Source organism: Equus quagga, chromosome 1, assembly GCF_021613505.1.
Source record: "Equus quagga isolate Etosha38 chromosome 1, UCLA_HA_Equagga_1.0, whole genome shotgun sequence".
In the NCBI taxonomy this organism is placed as follows: domain Eukaryota; kingdom Metazoa; phylum Chordata; class Mammalia; order Perissodactyla; family Equidae; genus Equus; species Equus quagga.
Window position 1 is genome coordinate 11,033,323 of NC_060267.1, and position 17,577 is coordinate 11,050,899.

The 17,577-nt window shown below is 49.4% G+C and overlaps 2 protein-coding genes across 2 annotated transcripts; both read right to left on the minus strand.

Annotated features, from left to right (window-relative positions):
• Nucleotides 1-82: 82 nt before the first annotated feature.
• Nucleotides 83-1,502, minus strand: INHBE (inhibin subunit beta E). The gene is made up of 2 exons (XM_046653318.1): nt 1,205-1,502; nt 83-946 (listed from the first exon to the last, which is right to left on the minus strand). The coding sequence occupies exons 1-2, from the start codon at nt 1,500-1,502 to the stop codon at nt 189-191; spliced, it is 1,056 nt and encodes a 351-aa protein (XP_046509274.1). The 3' UTR covers nt 83-188.
• A 4,248-nt stretch (nt 1,503-5,750) lies between these two features.
• On the minus strand, nt 5,751-14,008 carry INHBC (inhibin subunit beta C). Its single transcript, XM_046676706.1, has 2 exons — nt 13,696-14,008; nt 5,751-6,780 (listed from the first exon to the last, which is right to left on the minus strand). Exons 1-2 carry the CDS (start codon nt 14,006-14,008, stop codon nt 6,038-6,040), a joined length of 1,056 nt encoding a protein of 351 aa, XP_046532662.1. The 3' UTR covers nt 5,751-6,037.
• Between the last annotated feature and the right edge of the window lie 3,569 nt (nt 14,009-17,577).

The following is a 17,577-nucleotide window of genomic DNA, read 5'->3' on the forward strand; positions in this document are numbered from 1 at the left end:
CCTGGAATAGGCTGGAGTCTGGACAAGAAGATGCCCATCTGGGTCCCATAGAGGTCAACCCAGTCATACTGCCAGGTGGCCCATTGGGTGGGGCTGTGGATCAGAAATCTGATGCCTCCAGCCACAGATGCCCTTTGCCTGGGAACCCCTGACGTGATCTCTTTGCTCCAAACCCCCAGGTCCTCTTGCTAGCTACAGCCACAGGCCTCCACCACCATGTCTGGCACATCTGTCTTGACCACATTGCCATCACGGTCGAGATAGAGGAGAGAGAGAGGTCTTCGGGCAGTAGGGACGCAGCAGGAGTTAGCCAAGGGCCAAGGGTTGTTGGCCTTGAGGAGGCTGAAGACAGCAGAATGGAAGGAGGCAGCAATGCCCGGGCTGCCAGCCAGGTGTGGGGGGCACTGGCCACTGCAGTAATTCAGCTGGTACCCCTCGGGCTGCAGGATCCAGTCCCGCCATCCCAGCTCCTGAAAGTCTACATAATGGTCTCGCCTGCAACATAAGGGGGTCTCAGGCTCACAGGTGGGGGTCCTCCTCCTGGCCCGGCCTGCTCCAGGCTCACTGGGCCGGATCTTAAGCTCCAGGAAGGGCCGCCGGTCTCCCACCATGTCCAAGAGCCGGCAAGGCTGTCGGGCAGCTGTGCTGTTGTCTTCTAGGGGTCTGCAGTCTAGTTGGAGTTTCAGGACACCAGACTCCTCACCCCTCAAGCCACTAGAGGGCAGAGTCAGGGCGTGCCAGCCCGGGGTTTTCATTTGGTGCTCAGCTAGGAGGGCGCGGGACCCTCGGCGCCTCCTCCTGGGCCCGCATTGGAAGATCCTCAGGTAAAGAGCGCCAGGAAGGGTGGGGAGCGCGTGCAGCCAGAGGCGAGCATGCTCCAGGTGGTGGGTCCGAGGAGCGGACAGGTGAAAAGTGAGCACGGAGCTGCAGGTGGAAGTGGAGGAGTCTGCCAGAAAGATGGAGAAGGCACTGAGGAATGTGAGCAGAGATGAAGCTCTCCTCTGAGACCCCTGCAAACCCTGCCCACTGCTCTCCATAGCACCCACCTTTAGAAGAAACAGGGACCCCTTCGCGTCCTCCGCAACCGGTCCCTGCCCCATCTCTGCCTCCTCCTCCTACACTCCGCTCCCTCTGCCTTTTGTCAGTCTCCCCTTCTGCCTCCTTTTCCCCCCATCTGCCCTCTGCCTATCTCTCTCTCACCTACCTGTGATGGTAGCAAAGCTGATGACCTCCTCCCCATTCGCTGGAGTCGCACTTCCTGGCTGTAGTCTCCGGAGGGCTCTGGTCAGCGCCGCCTGGGATGGAGGATGAGTTATTCTGGGACGACTGGTCAGGTGCAGCCCTTCCAGGATTTGCTGCTTGGCTAGCTCCAGGACCAGGGCTCGTTCTGCTTGAGGTGCTAGTGTGGGGCCCCCACAGGAGGGACACACAGACCCTGCCCCCTGTGCCCACACCGATGCCCACAGCAGCACCAGCTGGAGCTGGACATCAGGGAGCCCCATGCTCCTGGCAGATGGCCCTGGGTCGGGTTGGGAGCCTCAGACGGCAGTTGCTCCTTCTGTTGAGTCTGATTGCGTAGAGGCCAACGAGGGCACAGCAGCAGCAGACAGCAGTGCCACACCTACCCTTGGCCAAGGGTAGAGCCACCTGTCTTCTGTTGCCTGGGACTCAGGAAGGCAGGAAGTGGATGGTCCGCTGGGTAGCTGTGTTTAGCGCAGTCGGCCAGTTTGACCCTCACAGCTCACGTCTGGTTACTGACTGAGGCCTCTTTAGAGCCAGCAGCTTGGGGCTCCCTCACCTAGTGGTCAGCCGGTGACCTACCCTCTGAGCCTCAGGATTGGCCAGCTGTGCTGCCCATCAGGTCCCTGCAGGGGGTGGAGGTCCCCCCCTGGAGCTCGGGTTTCACCATCTGGCCCTGGTCACTGAGCTTCAGGTAGGGGGGGGGGGGGGGGGGTAGTGTGGACACACATGATGCAAGAAAGAGGATGATTTCACATGCTCAGGCCCCAAGGTCTGGGATTGGGGGGAGGGAACTCCATATGAGCAAGGTGGGGCCAGCAATTTCCTCCCAGACCCCAGTCTTTCTAGCTTGCCCAGCCACCTCTGCTGCAGCAGTTTCCATGAGGCAGCTGTGAGTTCCAGTGGTTATTTCTCTGGGGTCTCTGAGTCGGAAGGAGAACTCTGATGTCTTTACTTCTAGCAAAGAGGCTGGAACAGGGTAGAGAGGCTGGGGGGGTGGGAGGAACGGAGTCCTCTTGCCCAGGCCAAGGTGACCGTGCAACAAGGCACAGAAGTCACCCCCTGACCCTGCCTGTGCTGGCCGCTCAGAGTCCAGTTGGACTGGAGCACAACGTGGAGGAGGGCATGGTGGGGAGGGGGGGTGGCATGTTACTCTGATGTCTCAGGAAACCCAGAGAGGTGGGAGTGGGGTGATGCAATCTTACAACAGGGCAGAGTCCACCGCAGCTGGCAGCGGGCATGGGACTTGGGAGGGCCTGTCCCTGGCTGCTGGTTCTCTTGCAGGGTACTGTGAGTGTTGCCTAAATTTGAGGCATCCTAGAATTGGTGCCAAGCTTCTATTAATGGGGCTGGGAAATGGGAGGTTTAAGGGCTTTTAAGAGCAAAGCAAGGAGAGTGCAGCAGCTTTAGTTCCAATCCCAGCCCTCCTTACCACCCTTCCTCACTGACTTACATGGGAGGCCCAGGGCCTTTCTCCTTATGTCCCAATTGCTTCAAGAAGCTCGGAGGAAGCGAGTGTGATTTGGCAGTGTGTCCCCACTCCATTTTATTCATCTTCCCCCTATTTAGCCCGTGGGGATTGTCAAGAGAGACTACTAGATCTGTCACCGGGGGAGGAAGGTGTTGCTTTGGGGGATGGGCCTCAGTACCTCCAGTGTCCACCATGTGGCAGTGCCGAGCCACTGGACAACATCACCCTTAGCGCTGACCAGCTTCCCAAGGAAGGTGCTGCTCGAAGAGTGGAGAGATGCAGAGCACTTCCCAGTCTCTCACTCTGGGGACCCTGCCTCTCCAACAGGAGACACAGAGCTGGTCCCCGTGGTCTCTCCCCCCGTCACTGCCAGAGAGCAGAGGCTGTCATCAGGAACCACATCATGGCTACCTTTGGTTTTGGACCTCATCACACTGATACTGGGGCAATGGGGCTAGGGAGCTTGGTGATAGGTGCCAGGTTCTTCCTGGAAACTCAAGGTACCGAGGGGTAGAGAGGAGTGAGAAGGAACAATGAGACTTTTAGACCCTCCTGTCCACCCTGCATTTCTCCCCAGGTCCTGAAACACATTCAATCCCCACTGTCCAGCACTCTCCCCAGCTCCCAGATCCCTCTCTGTTGGCCGGGGCTGGTGAGTGACAGTCCTCTACCCTCTGTGATCTGGACTGTAGAACTTCAAAGTAGAAGTTTCTGCCCATGGTGCTGTCTCAGAGGGCTTACCTGTTGGTGCCAGGAGACAGAGTCAAGGGAAACAGCAAGAAGTAGCTGTAGGAGTCACTGACCCCACCTCTCCCCTTCCCTCTCTGTCAGGTGGCCCCAATTTTCAGCCCTGCCTACCCTCTTGCTGCTGTGCCTGGCCCTACCTCCCCGCTGACACTTACGTCAGAACCCAGCTATAAATATGCTCTTAGCATCTTAGTCACTTTCCCCAAGAAGTGCTCCCGGGTTATAAATACCCCAGCCATCTGCCTCACAGGCCCGCCCCACCACCAACCTGGTTGGGGGCTGGGGATAGTGCAGGCTTGGAGCTGGGGAAGGAAGTAGAAGCAGCCTGAATGATGATCTTGCCCAAAGGAGAAAAGCCTGACAGAGTCTAGGGTTAGGGACCAGGGGGATCCGGAAAAAAAGGTTTGGAAGAAGATAAACCCACTTTTTCCCCTTTTTACAAAAGCAGAGCCAAAAAAGAAAGGGAATAGTATCGATTTTGCGTTTATTTTAAAATTTACTATTTTGTTCATCATGGATCTTTTGCCATTCATTTTGATGTTTTTAAAATATTACATTAAGATATTATTTATTTTCATTGATGAATTTTTTGGCACCACCCCCCCCCTTAAGATTTTGCCCCCTAGGTGGGTGCCTCACTTCATTTCACCTTAGTCTTGGCCCTGGGGAATGAAGCTGTAGTTGGAGGGAGGAAGGTTAGATCTGGGAGAGGGGTGGGATGGGTGAGGGGTAGACACTGGTGGAAGTGGGAGGGAGAGGCACCCAAGGATGTCCTTAGATGAAGATCTCCTCAAGTCAAAGGTGGGATAACTCCCATTGGGTGCTCAGGAAGCCCCACAGTTCAGCTTTGCAGCCCTCAGAAGGTCCCCTTCAGACTTTCTCCTCTTGGGTTCCTAATCCAGGACCTCAGGCCCTTGTAGGAGGGGTTATAAGCTAAGCAAACACAGACATTACATTACCCACAGAACACATGGGTTTTGCGCAAACTAGGCCTTGGGCTACAGACAATATCGACCTCATGGTTCAGGGCTGTCCAACCAAAGGGAGGAGATGGTGGAGGAAGAAGGGTAAAGGTCCAGAGAGGCCCCAGTCTCAGAGTGAATGCCTCCCTCACCTCATCCCCAGCCTTCCTTTTCTTCTTCCTGTCCCGCTCAAGTGGCCCTTGGCCAGTTCCAGCTTCCAGACAGGACTCCTGGATGGAGCCCTGGGGGTCGGTGAGGGAAGGCAGCCAGCTCTGAGCCATGCCTCTGCCTCCCACCAGGTGTGTGCCCACAGGTTGTTGGCCAACTTGCTGATTGAGCAGCGATCTGTCTCCTTTCTTGGAGTGAGTACAGAGGGAAGAGAGGAGCAGGTAAAACCCAGGTCTTTATTAGCTGTAAAAGCAGCAAAGATGGTTCTGGGAGGGAGCAGGGGGCCTACGAAAGAAGAAGAGGAGGCAGTCTGGGGAAGGAAGAGACACGAAGTGTGGGATGGACACAGTAGCTCAGCCCTGAGGAGCCTGTGTGAGGAGAGAGCAGAGGTCGGCAAGGCAGGAGAGGCAGGTTCTGTGTCACCTATGGAGTCAGTCAGAGTCCGAGCAGGAGACAAAAGACCCATTCAGCTGTCAGTGTTTGCATCCCAAAGAAGACTTAATGACGAACTCCTGTGCAGAGGTATGGGCAGGGTTAAGGGAACGAAAGGGGGATGCTGAAGCACCCAGGGACTAGCAAGAGTGGAAAGCCATTATAAGCCCCTAGCGATATCAGAATCTAGCAGAGCTCAGGCCCTGGAAGCAGGGAGCCAGACAGAAGCTGTCAGGACATGGCCACAGCCACCATCACTCAGAACCATGTCACCTAAGCAGAGGGAGCAGGAATAAGAAATACCCTGACCTCTATCTCCTCCTGTCCTGTGATCTCCTGCCTGTGTCTCCCCTTAGTCAAACTCAGCAGGAAGCCAGAGGCCAAAGGAGCTCAGGTGAGTCAGCCCCCGAGGGGACAGAGCAGGGCAGAGAAGGACAGAGAATGGATGAGGGTATGCCGAGAGGGCCTTAGCAGCCCAGCTGGGCCGGTAAGAAGGAAAGGGGCTCAAGACACAGAGAGGAGCAAGCCTCACTCTGGAAAACAGTGATGTGATCTCTGGTGAATCCAAGGAAGGGGCTCTCTGGAGATCCTGACAATCAAGGGAAGAGGCCAGGTCAGCTCATCCCGGAGTGGGGGCGGTGGAATGGGAAGGGCAGCGAGGCATAGAGGATTATTACGGGGTAGATTAAGGGCAGGCTGTGGGTGTCTTTGCCTGGGAACCTGATGGCATTGCTCATGGTTGCAGGTGGATCAGAGTCCCTGGGGTGGCGGTTGAGCACGTGGAGCTAGTTGGACTATGTCCTAGGAGAGAGGCTGGTGGTCATGAAGACGGTACAGTGACTCTCTTAGATGAAGATCTCCTCACGTCAAAGTTGGGATCATTTCCATAGGTTTCTCAGGAAGAGGGAGTCCTCCTCCTCAGAGGCAGCAGTGGGGTCACTCTCTCCTCTCAGGGAAGGGCACCTCTGTGAGGGCATGTTTGTGTGCCCCACCTTGGGCTGCCCACACCACACACGGACTAACTGCACCCACAGGTCTCTACCACCATATCAGGTATGTCAGTCTTGACAATGTTGCTGTCCCTGTCATAGTAGAGCAGAGACAGGGGGCGCCGAGTTGTGGGCACACAGCATGAGCCCCCTCCAGTGGCACCTGCAGCTGTGTTGGCCTTGAGAAGATTGAACACTGTAGTGTGAAAGGAGGCAGCAATGCCAGGCATGCCTGCCACATGCAGTGGACACTGCCCTGTGCAGAAGTTCATTGCGTAGCCCTCAGGCTGGATGATCCAGTCGTGCCAGCCAATCTCACGGAAGTCCACAAAGAACTCTTGTCGACAGCACATCCTGGACCCACCCTGGCAGTTGATGCCTCGCCGGCGAACCCGGTGCTTGCCGCCAACTCTCACCCGGGCTGCCACAAAAGGCCTATGGGCAGCCCCACCCAGGATGACTGAGCTCTGGGCTACCTGGCCTTCAGGTACCAGCTCTAGGGTCAGGTGCCTCTGGCTGCATGCAGCTTGAGCTTCAGGCCCCAGGAGGAGCTGGTGCCAGCCACTGGCATCCACCTCCAGCAGGTGCTGAGTGGCCAAGGTGAGGTTGGTGTCATGTGGCCCTGGCACAAGGATCCTCACCTTCATAGTCTGGGTGGTATTGGGAGGGAGCTGCACAAAGAACATGAGGCTGGCCTGCTGAATCTCCATGCCACCAGCAGTTCTATCAGAGAAGTAGAAATCAAGACGAGTCTGGTTGACGTTGGAGAGGCCTGTGAACACAAGAAGCCCCAATCATTGCAGCCTTCTGAGTGTCAGTTCCACCAGCTACCTCTCTATTCTCAGCATCCTTGAACTCTCTGCAGCACTTGGCATTTTCCTTCTTGAAAGTCTTTTCTCTCTTGGCTTCCATGACTTATGATTCTTCCTTGATTTTCTTTGCTGGCTTTTCTTTCTCTGACCAGCCCTTCAATGCTAGAGTTCTCCAAAGTTTGTCCTTGACTTTCGTTTCCTTTTACTCTACACTGAAGGGAGCTCTTACCCACACTCATGGTCAGCCAACACAATCTTTATGCTGGTGATTCCAAAATCTGTACGTCTAGTTCAGGCCATTTTGCACCTCAGGACTGGACATACAGATTTGGGAGCCATCAAGCTTCAGGCCTAAACTTATAACTGCTTAATTTTGCCACATGTATGTCTTGCCATCACATTAAAATCAATTGGTCCCAAGTAAAAATCATTATTTTCCTTCCTATATATCTCTCTTTCTGTTCTTAAAATTGGTGGCACCACGACCCTCCTTATCACCTCGAGAAACCCTGTGATCATCCCCCTCACTCCCCACATCCAGTCCCTCACTACAATGGTTCTGATGCTATGCATTTTTTCCTATCCCTATTACTACTGCCCAATTTCCCCTCTTCATTCCTCACCTGCCCCATTGAAACACTTTCACTGGGTTTCTATCCCTTCCACTCCACTGAAATTGCTCTTGTCAGGATCACCATTACCTTCCACACTGCCAAATGCAATGGTTTCCTCTCTTTATATTCATCTTACTTGACCTTTAAGCAGTGTTTGACACACTTAACCATTCCCAGCCTTTTTGAAATATTTCCTTCTCTTGGCTTTTGTGACTCTGGCCACTCCATCTTGGTCTCTTGCTGACAGCTCCCCTTCCTCTGCCTGACCCCTAAATGTTGGAGGTCCTGAGGTCCCTTCTCGTCTCTATCTATACTCTTTCCCAGAACAATCTCATCAATTCTCATGGCTTTCAGTTCCTTCTATATGCTGATGATGCCCAGATATATATCCCTGGCCCTGATCTCTTGAGCCTTGGGGTTGTATATCCAGCTGCTGCTCTGATATTCCACTTGGATATCCAATGATATCTCAAGCTTTTTATGTTCAAAGATGAACTTTAGATTTATCCCCCCAACCCAAACCTTGCCCTTCCCTGGAAATGCACTGCTTAAGCCAAAACCTTAATTGCCCTCATCCCCTTCTTTGAAATTATCTGCAAGATCTGTCAACTCTACCTCCAATTCATAACATAAGTTCACTTGTCCCCACCTCCTCTACTGTATATTAGTTCAACCCACAATCATCTTTTTCTTGAATTATGACCATAGCTTCCCAAGTGATCCACTCTTGTCCCCCAAACAATTCTCCACACATCAGCCAGAGTGATCATTTTATTACATAAATCTGATCAGCTTAATCTCTCAGTTTAAAACCCTTCAAAGCCTTCCCATTGCTATTTGAATAAAATCTAAACTCCTTAACATAGCAAACTTGTATGATCAGGCATTCTGTCATTTAATGATTATATTCTATCTATACTGGCCTTTTTCTGTTCCTTGAACTCACCAAACACGGACCCACCTCCTGGCCTTTGCACTTGCTATTCCCACCGCCTGGACTGCCTTTCCATGATCTTTGAATTGACTGGTTCCTTTTTGGCATATGGCTCAAATGTCTCCTCCTCAGAGAGGCTTCCCTGACCAACCTATCTAAAGGAGCCTTCAACTCTACCTCCATCTCTCTAATACATTGTCCTGCTTAACTGTGTTTATAGCTTCTGTCACTCTCTGTAATCATCTTGGGGTTTTGTTCATTTGTTTACTGTGTGCTTCTTCCCACCCACCCCAGCTAGAATGTAAACTCTATGAAGGCAGAGACACCTGTTTGGTTCTCCATTGTATCTCCAGTACCCAGTACATAGCAGGCACTCAATAAAAATTTGTTGGATGAATGGTCTCTCATTTCTTTAACTCTTATTTTACACTGACACCAGAATTATTTTCCCAAAACTTGACTAGATCATAAAATTCATGGCCTCAAAAACCTTATTGATGACTAAAGTCCAAACTCTTTTAGGAAGCAGTTAAATGCCCATTATGAGTTGGCCTCAGCTACCCTTATTTTCCTTTTTCAAGTAAAGGGTGCTTTGTTATGGAATGCCGTCAATACTCTCATGGGCATAAAAGGGCAGAAAATAAAGTTCAACTAAGCTTCATGTGAATTAGAAAGTCAGGAATAAAGATACTCTCGACAGCTCTCAGAGCCAACGTGATCTCTCTCATCTCAGTCTCTCTAGGTAAGTCTACTCCATTCTTCTCTCTTCTCTGAGGATCTACTTCTTCTGCCTCCTTGTGAGCTTCCTCAGGTCCCAAAATGGTGGCCCCAGCTCTGGAGTCTACTTTTCCTCAGCTAATCCTAGCTAAGTGAGTTGATCTTCCAGTGTCCTAGTTCCAAGATCCTAGAAGAAGAGTCTGATTGGCCCAATTAATCTTTTTGTGCTAGGTCACTAAGCACCCCACAGTTAGAACCTCTTAAGTCACTGGTTATGGCAGGCAGACACATGACCAGCAGGGGCTGTGGTAGACTACTACATTGTGGGCCCCCCAGTGAACAGAACCTCCCAGTATTTATGGCTTTGTGCAGTCTCTTTCCATATTAACTCTGGGTTTGGTCATGTGACTTGATTTGGCCAAGGAGACATAGGCAAATGGTGGAAGCAGATGCTTGATAAGTACTTACACCTTGAAACTTTGTCCTCTTGGAAGCCAGCCACCATGCTTTAAAGACACTTGGGCTAGACTACTGAATGATGAGAAGCCATGTAGCAAGAGACTTTGGAGGATCAGAGACCATCTTAGATGTTCTGGCCCTATATGTGCACCTGGCTGAATGCAGGCGCATGAGTGACCTCAGCTACACCTCATGGAGCAGAAGAACTATCTAGATAAGCCAGTCAAACCACAAAATTATGAGAAATATTGAATTTTTTGTCTTAAGCCTCTATGTTTGGGCTGATTTGTTTTATTAATGGATAACTGAAGCAGAAATTAGTAACAGAAGTTGGGTGCTCCATAACAAAGACCTAAAATGTGCAGCATTGGCTTTGGGACTGGGTGGCAGGCAGAGGTTGGAAGGATGGTGAGGAAATTGTTAGTGAAGGCAGGATGAACAGTGAGGAAATTGCTATTGGAAGCTGGAGAAAGGGGAACCTGTGTTATGTATTGGCTATCGTCCGTGGTAACTTGGAAGCTAGGAAGGGTATCTAACAAAGTTGTGAATTTAGCTAAAGATATTTCCAGGCAGAATGCTGAAAGTGCCAATCGGCTTATTTTAGCTGCCTATGATAAGGCATTTCAGGAGTGAGAAGAACTAAAAAAGGAACTGTTCAATTTTCAAGGAGAATTTAGAGAAAATGTTTCCAACAGGACTTGCTAGATTGAACAATAAAATATATTTTCATCCCTTTCTCTATCTGACAAAAGGTTCTCAAAGTAAGAAATGGTTTCAGGGCAAAAATCAAATCCAGGGCACTGCTAGTAAAATAGCCTTGGAGTGAAGATCAAAACAAATAAAAGGTCAGCTGTAAGGCCCTCTGTTACGATCTAAAGTTTAAGATGATGTTCTGTAGACCCTCTCAGCTAGACCAAAGGGCTTCTGAGAATCTTCAGAGTGTTGTTCCACAACACTCTGACTTGTAACCTAAGCAGGGGCCTGTCTTGGTAGAGGGGAGTGCCTTCCATCTAACTAAGTAGACTACAATCTATTATTTAGAAGGCCCACAGAGTTTTAAAGAGAACTTGAAGAGTGAAATATAGCACCAGTTTGGACTAAAAGGGAAAGAGATGGTTCAAAATGAAAAGAGGTCTCTGGGCCCCCAACTTCTTTGGACAGGAAGCAGGTTGAGAAAACCACTCAGCCGCAAACAAAGGTCATTTACTAATTAAAAAGAAAAACATCTCAGAGGGTGGAGCCAAGGGCTGAGAAAGTGGATCTAGAAGCCAAGGAGAGCAGTGGTGGGCACTCCTTAAGAGGAGAGGAAAATCCTACTAGGGAGCAGAACCAGGTCCTAACCAAGGGAATTCTGGATTTGAGGTCAACTGAGACATACGCCTGGCTGGACATCAGAATTTCCACGGATCAATGACCGCTCTGTGTCTCCCGCTCTCCCATCCCCCATTTGAACAGGAATATCTGTTACGGTCATCAAGTCCCCGTCTCAGCCTTGCGGTTTAGGTGCGTGGGAGGCAGATAACTTGTATTTTTAGGTCACAGGTGGTGGTGTGCTGGTAAATGTTTAACAACTAGATTCCAGAGGGAAAAAACCCTGATTTATAGCATTCTCTGGTATAAATTCTCCCACCACGGCTGATTTCAAACTATCAATGTGATGACACTGGATATGGAGTTGAGAAATGTTCACAGTCAGCTCTCAGGAGCCAGCGGGAGCCAGTTCCAGGACTCCACTGACGGCCGCCACCATAGCTTCCCCAGAGCCCCAAGCTCTCTCTCTTTTCATATCTCCAGCAAGAACAATTCTCAGATCTTTCTCTCACAGTATGGTGTAGATGATACTTTAAATTGGAATGAAAACTTCAAATAAAATATTTAAATGTAAAAGGTGGAATCCAGGCATCAGTCATTCTCACTTCCAAACTTCGTCTCAGGCCAGGCCCCCTCCAACCTGCATGTTGTATTCACTCATTGATTAGCAAATATGTAGAAAGTACATAGACTTTGAAGTCAGAGAGGACTGTGTTTGAATTCTGCCCCTTGCAAGCTGTAAGACCTTGGCCATGTAAATTATCTTTGAGTCTCAGTTTCTGCATTGATAGGATGGGAATAATAAAGTCTACTTTACGGGGCGGTTGTGAGGATCAAATGATATGAAGCAAGTACACTAAGTACCTGGTAACCATCATTACTGTCACATTGTACCAGGAACTGGGCTAAGCGTCAGGGATACAAAGGTGAAAAAAAAAACAACCTTGTTCAAGGGACTCATGGTTCACGGCCATCCGTCCACCTGCTCCAAACTCTTTTTCAACTCCAAATGCAGTCTACCCCTTCAGCCTTTTACTTCTGTTTTTCCCTCTGTTTAGGTCGCTGTTTACCATTCTCTACCCATTGAAGTCAAACTTACTCTACAATGCCAGCCCATTTGCAATCTTCTTCTGAAAGACTTGCCTGTCTCACCAGGTCCCAGTGAATTATTCTTGGCCCAGCAGGCTCTTGTGCCTTCATCTAGCCTTTATTTCCTTCTGCCTTATATTCTAATTAATTTATTCTCAGCAGCAGCAACTGAACACCTCTTGGGCAGGAGCTGAGTCTTCTATTTCCTGCTCCCTCCCACCTTAGCCTTCTAAATACATTACCTGTATCAGCTCATTTAATTCTATCAACTATCTTTTCATCATCCCCATTTTACAAATGAGAAAACTGACTATTAACAACCCAGGTCACGCAGAATAAGTGGCTGAGCAAGGATTTGAGTCCAGGCTATCTGGCTCCAGAGTTTGTGTTCTTAATCATGAGCAGAAACCCCGCTTTGAACTAGAATAGGGTCTCATCGTCACTGGGGACTCTAGACTGTGGTCAAGCTGACCTACAGCATGGCTTGGTTGTTTAATGCAACCAATGTTTACAGAGCAACTACTATGTTCGCAAGAGGCAGAGTGGTATAGTGGTCAAGGTCATGGATTCCAGAGCTAAGCTGTCTGGCTCCACTACTTACCAGTCATGTGAGCTTGAGCAAGTTACTCAATCTCTTTGTGCCTCAGTTTCATCACCTTTAAAATGGGGGTAACAGTACTTGCCTCACTGTGTTGTTGTGAGGATCTCAAGGAGTTAGTCTAAGTAAAAGGCTTAGAACACAGTAAACATTGTATAAGTGTTAGTTATTTCTACTATGCACCAGCCTCTGGTGATAACATGAGGAATAAATGACAGTTCTGGCCTCAAGGGATTGACATTCTATGGGAAGACACACTTCATAGAAAACCTAGAAACAGGCAATTCCATATGTAGAGTCCTGGGTGAGGGTGTGGGGGCCGACAGAGAGGGAGCTCCTCAGGACCTGACCTGACCTCAGGTCAGGGTGGGTTTTCTAAGGATGGAAGTGCTTGGATGCAGAGGGGAGTAGATGCAGACCAGGGGAAAGGGGCCAGGAATGGGAAGGGCCTTCCAGGCCTAAGTAAGAGCTTGGAAGGAACTCAGAGGCCAGAGAGACTACCCTCTGTTCTCTTTCTAGGGTCCTGTCTCTGAATTCTTGATCTTCCTCCAGCTGCCCACTAAATTCTCCACCTCCTCTCCCCTCTGTGGAAGTAACTCTCTCTTCTTCTCTATCCTCTATCCTTTATCAACCTTTCTGAGACCCATTTTGACCCTGTTCTGATGTGGGGACCTGAGTATGAAGGCAGAGGGCAGGGGCAGGGTGGAGAAGTAGTGCAGTCCCGGTGTTTTGCTTGTTGCCCTTTTACCCAAATGAGGCATGTGGGGGTGGGGTTGGAGAGGCTGGATCCTGGGGCCAGAGAAAGGACACACTCCCCAGCTCCCAGCCCTTGGGTCCAGGCCCAGGAGGTGGATGAGCTCACACCACAGCCTGTGGAAGTTTGTGGTGCCTGCAGAGAGAGGAGCCAGAGGCGATGGGGGCAGGCAGCCTCAAAAGAAATGAAATTTACCCACTTCCCAACAGCCAGCCACTGGCCAAGTCTGAACTACAGAGAGAGCCTTGGGGTGGGAGCCTGGGAGTAGGAGAGGACAGACCGTGGGAGGCAAGAGTTGGGATGGGTTGGGGGAGGGAGTCAGGGGTTAGGCTGGGGAGGAAACTTTTCCTTCCCTCGAGAGGTCAGGTTTTGGGGAAGATCTACAGACCAGGAACCCACCTGTCTGAGCAAAGCTGATGATCTCATATTCCTGCCCCCTGTCAGCCTCGGGAAGCACCCCCTGTGGGGGCCCGTGGAGGCGCTGCAGCACGGTCCTCAGAGCAGCCCTGGACACAGGCCGGCTCAGTGTTGGGCGCTGGCTGAGGTGCAGCTTGTCCAAGATATTTCTCTTGGCCAGGTCCAGAAGCAGTTCCCGCTGGCTCTCCAGGTCCAAAGTGGGCCCCGCACATGCCAGACACTGACCGTCAGCTCTGGAAGTGGCCACTGTGGCCGGAGCCAGGAAAAGGAAAGCCAGGAGCATTGAGGAGATCATTGCCAGGGAGACCCTCCTTGAGCGACACAAACAGAGCAGTAAACCGGGGCTGAGGGTCTCAACAGCTGTGGTGTGGGCTCCGTCCTGGCTGCCCGGGGCCCCGGAAGGAGAGTGTGTCCAGCTGGCACGACTCCTTGTTGCAGGGGATAGAGCAGCCAAAAATCTGATTTGAGAGATGAAGTCAGTTACAGGTAGAACTTGACAGAAGCTGCCAACACACAGTGAGTGAAAGTACAGAGTGGGGGATGTGAGGCGAGGCTGGTTTGTTTGGGGAAAGAAATGTCCCTGGGCCAATGTTGGGAGACAGTGGGTTACCCATGTGAGCTGCCAGGCCTGGGGACAAAGGTTAGAGATGAAATAGCTCTTCAGATCCATGGCCTTGCTGGGAAGTAGGGTAGGGGGTAGGGGACATCAGAGTTTTTAGGGTTTTTTTTAAAAAGATTTTTTAAAGATTAAAGTCTGTCTCTTCTTTTTATTAGCTGTCTGACTCTGGGGAAGTTACTTGACCTCTCTTGCTTCAGTTTCTTCACGGACAAACGGGAAAAGTCATCATCCATGATTCCAAAATCCAAAAAAACTCTGTAATCCATACACTTTTTTGGGCGACTCATGTGGTGGCTAAACCTGACCTGAACAGAAGTGAGTTCATTTACGGTTTTTTAAAAAATAGTACTGAGACTATTTATAGATTCTTACTGCAGAAATATTAATTATTTGATTATGGGATACTACTCCTGAGGATGTTATATAATATACAGCATATGTAGTATTTTACTTTTCTAAAACTTGAAATTTTCTGAATTCTGAAACATGTCTGGCCCTATGGATTTTGAATACGGGATTATAGATCTACAATGATTATCTCAGAGTTTTGAGATTTAAATAATTTTGTAAAGCACTCACTGTGGCCAGCACATAGTAAGTGCTTAACAAAAGTTTATTATTATTCCTGCTACATTGGTTTGTTTGTGGGCCAGAGTACTCTCACCTCTATAGGTACTGAAGAAATTCTGCCAATATTTGCCCTTCTGGACTATCCTTTCCTAGATGCCACACCCCCAGTCACCATCTGTAGTGCAGTCACTTAGAAGTCATCTCTGCTGCTTAATATTATATCCCCAGCATTGCACACAGTGCCTCATCTATAATATAAGTGCTTAAAATATATTTATTGAATGAATCAATGTTACAATCTAGCCTCCTTCTCAGAAGGCATATTCAAGTCATCTTGATTGGATTTTGTTTTTTTTTTTTTTTTGAGGAAGATTAGCCCTGAGCTAACGATTGTCAATCCTCCTCTTTTTGCTGAGGAAGACTGGCCCTGAGCTAACATCCGTGCCCATCTTCCTCTACTTTATACGTGGGACGCCTACCACAGCACGGCTTTTTGCCAAGCAGTGCCACGTCCGCACCCAGGATCCGAACCGGCAAACCGCAGGCTGCTGAAGTGGAACGTGCGCACTTAACCGCTGCGTCACAGGGCCAGCCCCTTGATTGGGTCTTTATGTCACAGTTTCTTAGCTCTCTTCTATAGAGGCTGATTTTTTTTTTCTTATTTTTTTTAAGGGCTGGGATAGAGGTAGATTTATTAGTTTCTAGTATAAATTCATTTATTTACTTCAAAAATAACAGTTTTATCTAGATATAATTCACATAACATAAAATTCACCCTTTAGACTGTATAACTTCAGTGGTTTTTAGTTCATTCATGGAGTTATGCAACCATAACCACTATCTAACTTAAGAACATTTTCATTACCCCCAAAAGAAACCCTGCACCATTAGCAGTCACTCCCCACCCCAGTCTACAGGGACTGATCTCATCTCCAACATTTTAATAGTCCTAATTTCTTTCTTGGATGATAACCTTATCTTGAATTGGGGGAGGTAGTTATATTGCTATTTGCTTCACGTCTTGACTACAGTATGTAGTTCCCAGGCTCCCTCAAATCCTAGGATGACTTCAGCTGCTCCCCTTCTCTCTGGAAAATAGTTGGGGGAATGAGAGGTGAGCAAAAGGGGGAGAAGCAGAGGAAGGCTTCTCTTAGGGGTGGATGCCTCATGTTTCTGCCTTAGCTGTTCTTCAGTTACTGCATTTGTCCCAGGAAGACCTGACTGTTCTACTCTGTCCTTTGTAACCTGCCCTTTCCAGTTACATTTCCAATAATGTAATGACTAAGAGTAGGCTCTGAAGATAAACTGTCTCAGTTCAAAATCTAGGCCTTTAGTCCCTCAGGTTTCCTTATCTACAAAATGGGTGTAACAACAGTACCTATTATTTTGAGGACCGAATTGAAATAATAGATGTAGAATGTTCCATATTCTATATCATACATACATAATATAATATTAGCTAATATTTCCTCCTGGCCATCACTACCCCCTGCCTCCAACTTGAAAACCTGGAACTTGCTGATCCTTGAAGGAAGGAAGAATTTCATACCTCTGTGACTTTGCAGGAATCTCTATTCTTGCCTCTCTGATGAACTCCTACTTGTGTTCTTCAAGGTTAGCTGAAATTTCACCTGTGGCTCCTCCGTAGTTTACTCAATCTCCCTTACCTCTGAGAACTAATTTCTCCTTCTTGTGTTTCCATAGCACATTGAGCACCTCTCCATTACAGCACTTAGATTGTACTAGAATGATTTGATTATTATTTTTGCCTGCCGCAGTTTTTGTCGCATAGCAAATACTTAACGGTTGAATTCTATCCGTGTAAGACTACAACGCTTCTCTGAGGGAGTTGGTCAGTAAATGATCCAAATACACATAATCAATAACTAAATTGATTCTGCCTAGAACGGACAGAATGGGGGAGGTTGTAAAGTTGAGATGACTCAAGAAAAAGAACTCTATCTTAGAGGGGGGTAGTGGTAAGAAGTGATTTTAAGAGGATAGACTTAAACCTGCTTTATTTAGAGTCACATTTTTACATCTGGAAAAAAACGTACATTTACCTACCACATGATCTTTGTCCATTTATACTGCGAATATTTATTGCATATATGCTCTTTTGGGTGCAGGAGTTACTGTCCTAAGTGAAAGGCTATTTTGAAAGTGTTCTGTAAATTTAAATTACTTCGCAGTTAGTATTATGTTTAACTCTAGGGGGAATGACGGGCTTGACGGGTTACGGTGCACTGAGGATCGTAGTGGATCTACCCTGGTGGCTTGAGGCAGACAACGCGAAGGGAGCGAGCGAGCGAGCGAGCGCGGCTGCACGTGCGCGTGTGTTGGACAAGAGCGCGCGCCTGAGCGCCAGCGCTGGGTGAGCAGGCAGGAGGCGTCTGCCGGCGTGAGAGAGGCACACAGGAAACAGAGACGCACGGGGCGCAGGACGCGCTGACGACTCCGCCGGACGTGGTGACGTAGCGCGCAGGCCGCAGCGGGGGGCGGATTCGGGGCCTTTCTTCCCCTTCTGATTTTCCCCCTCCCCCCTTTTCTCCCTTTCCGGGTTTGGTTCCCCCCTTGTCTCCCCCTCTCCCCCCTCCTTCCCAAGCCCCTTTCCCCTCCCCCGCCCCAGCCCCCCCTGCTCCCCCGCCCGGGGCCCCGGGGAAACCCCTGCTGAG